This window comes from Coregonus lavaretus (genome assembly GCF_964263955.1).
Source record: "Coregonus lavaretus genome assembly, contig: HAP1_SCAFFOLD_324, whole genome shotgun sequence".
NCBI classification, from domain to species: Eukaryota; Metazoa; Chordata; class Actinopteri; order Salmoniformes; family Salmonidae; genus Coregonus; species Coregonus lavaretus.
Window position 1 is genome coordinate 211,541 of NW_028157408.1, and position 11,485 is coordinate 223,025.

General features: G+C 44.8%; 1 protein-coding gene across 1 annotated transcript; it reads left to right on the forward strand.

Annotated features, from left to right (window-relative positions):
• Positions 1 to 6,013: 6,013 nt before the first annotated feature.
• LOC311125474 (heterogeneous nuclear ribonucleoprotein H2-like) lies at positions 6,014 to 11,427 on the forward strand. Its single transcript, XM_084199524.1, has 10 exons — positions 6,014 to 6,152; positions 6,734 to 6,837; positions 6,943 to 7,098; positions 7,300 to 7,443; positions 8,204 to 8,342; positions 9,330 to 9,514; positions 9,660 to 9,772; positions 9,855 to 9,990; positions 10,166 to 10,342; positions 10,505 to 11,427. The coding sequence occupies exons 2-10, from the start codon at positions 6,753 to 6,755 to the stop codon at positions 10,591 to 10,593; spliced, it is 1,224 nt and encodes a 407-aa protein (XP_084055650.1). The 5' UTR covers positions 6,014 to 6,152; positions 6,734 to 6,752; the 3' UTR covers positions 10,594 to 11,427.
• The last annotated feature ends 58 nt before the right edge of the window (positions 11,428 to 11,485 follow it).

The following is an 11,485-nucleotide window of genomic DNA, read 5'->3' on the forward strand; positions in this document are numbered from 1 at the left end:
GACCCTGGACAACACCCTGTCGTTCTCCGCTAACATCAAGGCAGTGATCCGATCCTGTAGGTTCATGCTCTACAACAGGGTTCTTCAATTCCGGTCCTGGAGGGCCGAAACACTTCTGTTTTTTATTTCTACCTGGTAGTTAATTGCACTCACCTGGTGTCCCAGGTCTGAATTAGCCCCTGATTAGAAGGAGAGGATGAAAAACAGAGGTGTTTCGGCCCTCCAGGACCGGAATTGAAGAACCCTGCTCTACAACATCCGCAGAGTACGACCCTGCCTTACACAGGAAGCGGCACAGGTCCTAATCCAGGCACTTGTCATCTCCCGTCTGGATTACTGCAACTCGCTGTTGGCTGGGCTCCCTTCCTGTGCCATTAAACCCCTACAACTCATCCAGAATGCCGCAGGCCGTCTGGTGTTCAACCTTCCCAAGTTCTCTCACGTCACCCCGCTCCTCCGCACACTGGCTTCCAGTTGAAGCTCGCATCTGCTACAAGACCATGGTGCTTGCCTACGGAGCTGTGAGGGGAACGGCACCTCCGTACCTTCAGGCTCTGATCAGTCCCTACACCCAAACGAGGGCATTGCGTTCATCCACCTCTGGCCTGCTGGCCCCCCTACCTCTGCGGAAGCACAGTTCCCGCTCAGCCCAGGCAAAACTGTTTGCTGCTCTGGCACCCCAATGGTGGAACAAGCTCCCTCACGACGCCAGGACAGCGGAGTCACTCACCACCTTCCGGAGACACTTGAAACCCCACCTCTTTAAGGAATACCTGGGATAGGATAAAGTAATCATTCTACCCCCCCCCCATAATTTTTTTTAATTTTTTTTATTTAACCTTTATTTAACCAGGTAAGCCAGTTGAGAACAGGTTCTCATTTACAACTGCGACCTGGCCAAGATAAAGCAAAGTAGTGCAATAAAAACAACACAGAGTTACATATGGGGTAAAAAACATAAAGTCAGAAATACAACAGAAAATATATATACAGTGTGTGCAAATGTAGCAAGTTATGGAGGTAAGGCAATAAATAGGCTATAGTGCAGAATAATTACAATAGTATTAACACTGGAATGCTAGATGTGCAAGAGATTATGTGCAAATAGAGATACTGGGGTGCAAAAGAGCAAAATAAATAACAATATAGGGATGAGGTAGTTGGGTGGGCTAATTTCAGATGGGCTGTGTACAGGTGCAGTGATCGGTAAGGTGCTCTGACAACTGATGCTTAAAGTTATTGAGGGAGATAAGAGTCTCCAGCTTCAGAGATTTTTGCAATTCGTTCCAGTCATTGGCAGCAGAGAACTGGAAGGAATGGCGGCCAAAGGAGGTGTTGGCTTTGGGAATGACCAGTGAGATATACCTGCTGGAGCGCAGACTACGGGTGGGTGCTGCTATGGTGACCAATGAGCTAAGATAAGGCGGGGATTTGCCTAGCAGTGATTTATAGATGGCCTGGAGCCAGTGGGTTTGACGACGAACATGTAGTGAGGACCAGCCAACAAGAGCGTACAGGTCACAGTGGTGGGTAGTGTATGGGGCTTTGGAGACAAAACGGATGGCACTGTGATAGACTACATCCAATTTGCTGAGTAGAGTGTTGGAGGCTATTTTGTAAATTACATCGCCGAAGTCAAGGATCGGTAGGATAGTCAGTTTTACGAGGGCATGTTTGGCAGCATGAGTGAAGGAGGCTTTATTGCGAAATAGGAAGCCGATTCTAGATTTAACTTTGGATTGGAGATTCTTTATGTGAGTCTGGAAGTTGAGTTTACAGTCTAACCAGACACCTAGGTATTTGTAGTTGTCCACATACTCTAGGTCAGACCCGTCGAGAGTGGTGATTCTAGTCGGGTGGGCGGGTGCCAGCAGCGTTCGATTGAAAAGCATGCATTTAGTTTTACTAGTGTTTAAGAGCAGTTGGAGGCTACTGAAGGATTGTTGTATGGCATTGAAGCTCGTTTGGAGGTTTGTTAACACAGTGTCCAATGAAGGGCCAGATGTATACAAAATGGTGTCGTCTGCGTAGAGGTGGATCTGAGAGTCACCAGCAGCAAGAGCGACATCATTGATATACACGGAGAAAAGTGTCGGCCCAAGAATTGAACCCTGTGGCACCCCCATAGAGACTGCCATAGGTCCAGACAACAGGCCCTCCGATTTGACACACTGAACTCTATCTGAGAAGTAGTTGGTGAACCAGGCGAGGCAGTCATTTGAGAAACCAAGGCTATTTAGTCTGCCAATAAGAATGCGGTGGTTGACAGAGTCGAAAGCCTTGGCCAGGTCGATGAAGACGGCTGCACAGTACTGTCTATTATCAATCGCGGTTATAATATCGTTTAGGACCTTGAGCGTGGCTGAAGTGCACCCGTGACCAGCTCGGAAACCGGATTGCATAGCGGAGAAGGTACGGTGGTATTCGAAATGGTCGATGATCTGTTTGTTAACTTGGCTTTCGAATACTTTCGAAAGGCAGGGCAGGATGGATATAGGTCTGTAGCAGTTTGGATCTAGAGTGTCACCCCCTTTGAAGAGGGGGATGACCGCGGCAGCTTTCCAATCTCTGGGGCTCTCAGACGTTATGAAAGAGAGGTTGAACAGACTAGTAATAGGGGTAGCGACAATTTCGGCGGCTAGTTTTAGAAAGAAAGGGTCCAGATTGTCTAGCCCAGCTGATTTGTAGGGGTCCAGATTTTGCAGCGCTTTCAAAACATCAGCTGTCTGAATTTGTGTGAAGGAGAAGCGGGGGGGGCATGGGCAAGTTGCAGCAGAGGGTGCAGAGTTGGTGGCCGGGTTAGTGGTAGCCAGATGGAAAGCATGGCCAGCTGTAGCAAAATGCTTGTTGAAATTCTCGATTATTGTAGATTTATCGGTGGTGATAGTGTTTCCTAGCCTCAGTGCAGTGGGCAGCTGGGAGGAAGTGCTCTTATTCTCCATGGACTTTACAGTGTCCCAAAACTTTTTGGAGTCAGTGCTACAGGATGCAAATTTCTGTTTGAAAAAGTTAGCCTTTGCTTTCCTGACTGCTTGTGTATATTGGTTCCTAACTTCCCTGAAAAGTTGCATATCGCGGGGGCTATTTGATGCTAATGCTGTACGCCACAGGATGTTTTTGTGCTGGTCAAGGGCAGTCAAGTCTGAGGAGAACCAGGGGCTATATCGGTTCTTAGTTCTGTATTTTTTGAATGGGGCATGTTTATTTAAGATTGAGAGGAAATTACTTTTAAGGAACAACCAGGCATCCTCTACTGACGGAATGAGATCTATATCCATCCAGGATACCCGGGCCAGGTCAATTAGGAAGGCCTCCTCGCTAAAGTGTTTTAGGGAGCGTTTGACAGTGATGAGGGGTGGTCGTTTGACCGCGGACCCGTTACGGACGCAGGCAATAAGGCAGTGATCGCTGAGATCCTGTGTCACGATCGTCTTGACGAGAAGTAGACCAATACGCAGCGTGTTGAGCGAACATGATTGACTTTATTACCGTCAGTGATAATAAGCACACTACACAAAACAATAAACGACTTGTGAAGTCCACGGTGACAAAGACCGACAAGGAACAAAAACCCACAAACCCAAAGTGAAACACAGACAGTTAAATATGGCTCCCAATCAGAGACAACCAGCAAACAGCTGACACTCGTTGCCTCTGATTGGGAGTCACTCAGTCAAACATAGAAAATGACGAACTAGAACACCCAACATAGAAACAGAACACATAGAATGAACACACCCTGGCTCAACATAATGAGTCCCAGAGCCAGGGTGTGACATCCTGGTTGAAGACAGCTGAGGTGTATTTAGAGTGGTTGTCCCACTGGCTATCATAAGGTGAATGCACCAATTTGTAAGTCGCTCTGGATATGAGCGTCTGCTAAATGACGAAAATATATATATAATTTAATAATAATTTGGTAGGTGCTTATATTTGTCCTATATCACACATGTGAATTGGAAATGTGTTTTTTACTCCACTCAGAGAGTGGGTTCTTGGCCAGGGTCAGCCATTATCAACGGCGACCCTGGAGCAATGGAGTTAAGTGCCTTGCTCAAGGTCACATCGATCTGATAATCTGTGAAGTGTGCCTGGCAATGAAAACAAGCTATACTAGAACGTGCCTTAAATCTCCAGCTTCAAGTTCACAGATTCACAGAGGAACACAAATGTAACTCAAGTAATTTAGTTAAAGGCCCAATGCAGCCTTAAAAAAAAAATCTATATCAAATAATTTCTGGGTAACAATTAATTACCTTAGTGTAATAGATTTCCATTTAAATGGGCAACGATAGCTTTTTAGCAAAACACTTTCTCAAGCAAGTATTTTCCTAGGACTGTCTGGGAGTGGTCTGAGTGGGGAGGGGAAAACTGAAAACTAGCTGTTAATGAGGGGATTTGATTAATCTGGACCGGGTGCCCGGGTAGGTGTCTTTAGCACCGGGTGAAAGTTGATTGCATTCATTTTGAAACCGGTCTGCCTCCCAGGCATGAACCAGGTGCCTGTTCAAAGCCCATGGCGAAGTCGGCTCAAAACAAAAGTGACCTAATTAAGCACAAAGAGTAATGAGGAGGATTCTGTGTTTTCACAGGCAAAAGTGATTGCTTTAAATAAAAATGCTTTATCTGCCTTCCCAATGAAAACTATACTGAACAAAAATATAAAAGAAACATGCAACAATTTCAAAGATTTTACTGAGTTACAGTTCATAAAAGGAAATCAGTCAATTGAAATTAATTAATTATGCCCTAATCTATGGATTTCACATGACTAGGCAGGGGTGCAGCCATGGGTGGGCCTTGGAGGGCATAGGCCCAACCACTTGGCAGCCCCACAAAAGGGCTTTATTACAGACAGAAATACTCCTCAGCACCACCCCGGTTGTGTGGCCATTTGGACATACTGCCAAATTCTCTAAAACGACGTTGGAGGCAGCTTATGGGAGAGAAAGGAACTTTTAATGATCTGGCAACAGCTCTGGTGGACATTCCTTCAGTCAGCATGCCAACTGCATGCTCCCTCAAAACTTAAGACATCTGTGGCATTGTGTTGTGACAAAACGGCACATTTTAAAGTGGTATTTTATTGTCCCCAGCACAAGGTGCACCTGTGTAATGATCATGCTGTTTAATCAGCTTCTTGATATCCCACACCTTTCAGGTGGATGGATTATTTTGGCAAAGGAGAAATGCTCACTAACAGGGATGTAAACACATTTGTGCACAACATTTTAGAGAAATATTTTTTTTGTGCGTATAGAACATTTCTGGGATTTTGAATTTCAGCTCATGAAACATGGGACCAACACTTTACAGTGTAGTTAGAAAATTAAAATATGTATTTTGTAGAAAATAGATGTTGTATGTTTCTGGATGATGCACCATGCTGCCTTGTTGACAACATGAATGAGCAGCGCAGATTACTGTTCAAGTTGAGAAGGGCGTTCCTCCCTCACCGCTTTTGCCCGTTCACGTCACGGGCCATAGACCGGTGCCCCGAGGCTCAGCATAATCCAATCTGCCCATAGGCAGAGAGGTTTGGAACTCTCTTTGTTGTTGGTCTATTAACCAATTTACTGCATGGTGATGTCACCATGGAAAGCCGAAACTCCCGCCCATGCAAACCTGCTGATTAGGTCCTGTGTAGATTGTATTTTCAAGCAGCAACTATCAGGAAATACCACTGATTACATTTTGTTTTAACTTTTACAGTGTTAGTTTCATCAGCTGTTGTACAATATTATACAAAACACAGGAAAAAAATATTCCACTGCACTGGGTCTTTAATGTTAAAATTTCTAAATATTAGATTAGGAATGTACCTTAGAGTAATGTGAGTGCATTTTTTCTCAAGAGCAATGGAAAGCAATGGAAATGTTAACTCGGACAGCAATAAATAGCTTTCCAAGTTTCCCAAGAAGCTAGCTAGGTGTCATGTAGTCTTCAGCATTGGTACAGTTTAGTATTCACTTTACAGTTTCCTCAGTAAAATGGGGCCACAATCAGGCACGTCATACTTTCTGGGCGTGGACCTAGTTAGCAAGCTAGGAGCTAGCTACTGTAGCTAGCAGAAAAAGACCGACCTGATACAGAAACACAGCTAGCTAGCAATCCTGGTTGTGATAATATTGTCACTGGATTTAAATTAACAGGTAGCTATGTCTATTTTTCAACGAATGTGATTTGTGATAATACCTTTACCTTGTGAGTCCTTGCTTGCTGTTTAGGTCATCCAATTTGATCAAGCTAGCAAGCCAGGTAACTGACGTTAGCTAGCTAACGCCAGGCCTGCCATTTGTGTTTGATGATCAAATTATGATCTAATAACGTTAGTCACATTAACTTCATCTAGCTATTTTGTTAGATTCAAAGTGCAATCGTGTGTTTCATGATAATGAATTTAGCTACTGTAGCCAGCTAAACATATTTAACTAGCTAACGTTAGTTACTAGCAACAATGCGCTAGCTAAATTCACAATGTTAGCCTTGTTAGATAGCTAACATTACCAGCTAGCATTTGCATCAATTTCAAATGTCTAACGTTACAGGACATGATTAGCTAGTTAACTGCATTCACTTACCTAAAAGTGAAATACAATTTAGATGGGTAGGTAGTTAACTAGTTGCCTAGTTAAACATTATTAGCCAAGTAGCTAGCTGAGTAACGGTAGCGAGTTAATTAACGTTATCTAAGCATTACAAACATACCGATATGCTTCTTCACTTTCCTCAGGTTTAAAATAATACCAACCATGTCTGATGGAGAGGGCTACGTGGTACGTGTGAGAGGCCTACCATGGTCCTGCTCTGTGGATGAAGTACAGAGGTTCTTCTCAGGTAATAACACCTTTACGATAACACTTGTATAGCTTGATACTACACCTTTATAGCCTACACCTCTCACAGCTGAGATAACTGTGAGTCCCTCTTCTTGGTATATAGATTGTAAAATCGCCAACAATGGCACCAGCATCCATTTTACCTCCACACGTGAGGGCCGACCCAGCGGAGAGGCCTTCGTTGAGCTGGAGGACGAGGATGACCTGAAAATCGCTGTGAAGAAGGACAGAGAAACCATGGGCCACAGATATGTGGAAGGTGTGTGTGTGTCTCTGTCTCTCTGTGTGTGCGTTTGTGTGTCACTGTCCAAGTCTTCCTGAAGTTTCAATGTTCGCAGCAGGAGCATAATATGTGCCTTGGGACTTCACTTTGGGCTACATTTCTCAGCCGTTTACATTGTGTAGCACTTTCAGTAGTGACTTAGGTCTGTGTGTGATGACTTGACTTGTATTTCCTCAGTGTTCAAATCCAACAACGTGGAGATGGACTGGGTGATGAAACATTCTGGTCCAAACTGCCCAGAGACGACTGGAGACGGCCTGGTCAGACTCCGAGGCCTCCCCTTCGGCTGCAGCAAGGAGGAGATCGTCCAGTTTCTCTCAGGTACCAGTAACTAGGTCCACATGAACAGCCCCATAACATCCTGTAGGAGTAGGTAGACCGTCCTCAGCCCTCATCAATTTTTCAGTCATTTAGCAGACAGTCTTGTCCAGAGCAACTTACATTATACAGGCTATAGTTTGTCCAGGATTTCCCCATCACCTAAGTTCCTCTATCACTGCTTTGGTCCCAACCAACAATTTTTTAAATGAATTATTCTGTACAATAATTTGGCCAATCAGGGCTGACATGCTAGTCTCCTCTGTCACTTTCCATTGACAGTTGTCCTGTGGTGTTTTCCCATGAACCCACTATATCATAACAAAGATGTCATTCATCCCATTGGGACAATTATAGAATGGATGGGTACTAAAGGTAACACAAGTACTGCCAGAGCCACTCCTCTTCATTCCTTCCCACCTACAGTCTCTTCCTCTGCTGTATCCTTCTCTCTCTCTCTCGCTCTCGCTCTCTCTCTCTCTCACTCACTCTTTCCCCTCTCCTCTCATCCTCCTTTATGTTCCCCCAAATGCAGTAAAAGTAAGTACCATGAATGGTCACTTACTCATTGGTTAAAAACACTCACCTGGTATGTACAGTACATGTCATAATGTATAGTTTTCATTATATCTCTCTCTTAAAAAAAAAAGTATCTATCTATCGTACGAAATAAATAAAGCAACAATAGAGAAAGCTACCTTTCTGTAACTGGGCATGTGATTTACTGTGTCCCCCGCTGGGGTTATCTGTCCTTGGGTTGAAGGGTTGGAAATCGTGCCAAATGGGATTACATTGCCGGTGGACTTCCAGGGGAGGAGTACGGGGGAGGCCTTCGTGCAGTTTGCTTCACAGGATATAGCTGAAAAGGCTCTAAAGAAACACAAGGAAAGAATAGGGCACAGGTGGGGATGGTTGGTTGGTTGGCTGGATAAAGCTGCTTTTCTTATGGTGTACAACTTACAAACATTAACCATACGTATCACTGACTGACACTCAACAGAACAGTTCATTTAAGACAACACATACTCGGGTATTGACTGTAAAGACACATAGTTACAATATTAGATCAGAACACACTGACACTCATTCACTCACTCACAGCAGTCTTTGGGAAAATGAAGCACATTCTCTTGTTCTAAAACCATTGGGAGATAGATCATATTCTGAGTTTAGTGCCGAGGTGTCTTGAAAGCTCTCAGGTTTGTCACCAAGTTTGGTTGAGCGAGCAGAGTAAAAATTACAGTTGAATTTGGGCATATCCATTTTACCCCAATTAAGAGTGAAGCTAATTGGTTCCTGGGCACTAAACATAAGTACAGGTAGCCAATAGACAGACAGATACGATTCTCCCAGGTTTTCTAACTCACTGAGGGCCAATCAACATGAGGACACGGACCCCGCCCACTGTCACTCACAGGTAATGCTCAGAGAGTGGGTCTCCATGGATAACAACAGGACAATGACCACGACAGGGACACAATGTAACAGGACACAGATTGTACTGTAACATCAATGTTAACTGTATCGGGTACCTGCAGGTAACCATAAGAAAAGTGCCTGTTGTACTGTCAAGGCTTTATTTTTTCCCTCTCATACTACACAGTATACTGTTACCCACTAGATCAAGTCTCACCTACCTACGGAGCAGTAGTGCCAATGGCAGCACCTGGCCTGAATAACCCAACTTTATCAGTACCCTCAATGACAAGCAAATACACAAAAATGTCAGCTCAGCAACTGAATATTGAACACCCAACTTTATTGGTACCCTTTACATTTGAACAGACACATTCATTCAGCCTTTGGAGCTGTACAGTAGCTAGCTCTAGCCGCCACCTCCTGTGTGTGGTGCGGTCTTCATGGTGGTGTGTGTACTGTATGTATCTCAGGTACATTGAGATCTTCAAGAGCAGCCGTGTCGAGGTGAGGACCCACTACGAACCCCAGAGGAAACCTATGGGGATGCAGAGACCGGGGCCCTACGACAGACCGTCTGGGGGCCGTGGGTACAACATGATGGGGGGCCGAGGAGGGGGCTCCTATGACAGGGCTAGACGCGGAGGCTATGGTGGAGGTGTGTGTGTGTGTGTGTGTAATGTCTACCCAGTCATGCTCTTCCTAGCACTATGCACATTCCTATCATGATGAGAGACGGTATGATATGTCTCCATGTCCCAGACCAGTCTCTCTGTAACTACGGTGTGTGTGTCTAACTTCAGGTGTGTCTGATGGGAGGTACGGTGATAGTAGCTCCTCCTTCCAGAGCACCACGGGTCACTGTGTTCACATGAGGGGTCTGCCCTACAGAGCCACAGAGACCGACATCTACAATGTGAGTTATAGGATCTCTTACTAAGAATGGTCTGTGTGTGAGACGGTGAGTATAACGTCCTGCTTTCTCTCTCTCTCCGTAGTTCTTTTCTCCTCTGAACCCAGTGAGAGTGCATGTAGAGATCGGTCCTGACGGCAGAGTGACAGGAGAGGCTGACGTGGAGTTTGCTACACATGAGGACGCTGTGGCAGCCATGTCGAAGGACAAGGCCAACATGCGTGAGTCTGTCAGGTTTCTTTGTTTTTCATCAGTTTGAGCCGACCACAGCTTCACCCCCCCCCCCCCCCCCCCATAATCCCTCCTTCTTCCCCCTCATCCTCCCCAGCATTCCTTCCTTATTTTCCTACCTTAAGATGATTAAATACATGTGCTAACCAGCTGTCTGTCTTGCAGAGCACCGCTATGTGGAGCTGTTCCTCAACTCTACAGCAGGGGGCAGTAATGGCTCGTACGGCAGTCCGATGCAGGGTGGTATCGGGAGCCAGTCCCTCCTCAGCAGTGGAGGGCTGAGCTCTGGATACTCTGGAGGCTACAGCGGCCAGGGCAGCATGGGAGGTTACAGTGATTATAGTGAGTATCAGCTCTGTAAAACACACACACCTGTTCACATGTACCTCCACCACTGTTGACCAGCCTTCTATGTCGTACCTGCGTATGACCTGAACTATCAAGCTTTAGAGTGTGTGTGACCTCTGAACTTCTCGGTCCCATAGTGTATCTCTCTCCTGTCAGGTAACCAGGGCGGTATGAGCAGCAGTTATTATAGCGGCGGTGGAGGAAGCAGGAGTTCCAATGGCCTGGGGGCAGGATGGGGGATGTAGTTCTTTAACCAAGCATGTGTTCGGCTGGAAGGACTGGAATTGTAGTTCTTACCTGGATGTTTTGTTTTAGACCGATCGTATTCATGATTGAGGCTCCTTTGAAGTAATGTTGGTAGAAATTAGAGACATTTTGTTTTCACCCTCTGCTATCCTACTGTTAATGACATGACTGCAGCGACACAACTGTTTGGTACTGTTGGAACAAAAACTGACCTTGGGCGGAATGCTTGTTTCATCATCGTTACCAGGAAGTGTGTGTTGTTTTGTGTTTTAACAAAGATTCAAATAACCAACTGTGATTATGACCCAGTCTGTTTCTCTAACCCACAGTGGCTCACCTTATGTTGACCAGAGCTTTTATTTGACCATGAAGTGACTGACTGCAGGGTTGGGGTAAACTCTAGTCAATTCAGAAAGTAAACCAAATTCCAATTCCAATTTTTGTAATTGAAATGTAATTGACCCCACCCCTGACTGTTCTGTCTCCCCGAGTGTATGAACCAACACACCTCTGTAAATAGTATTCTAGATGTTCCTTGTCTTTTCTCCAGTAGGTGCAAAAATATGTAGACTTTGTTGAAGTCTGAAACAATGGTGTGAAGTTAACATTTTACATGGTGAACAAAGAGCATGTTTGAGTTTGTTTATAATGAAGAGTGATTGTTATGGGAGGGTTACGGGGAATTCTCCATGAGGGATGGATACTTACCTAATTTAGTTGGCAAACAAACCTTACGTTTTTCTGTTATAAAGGTTTCTTTCTACTGCCTATGGGGAATTTTCTCTTTGTATTTCTTGTAAGGTGCACAAGAGTGAATACAATTTTAAGATGGATACATGTCTGTTTGTCTTGTTTGAGGTGAGTAGTTTCTTAGACAGTCAAGGAGAAACA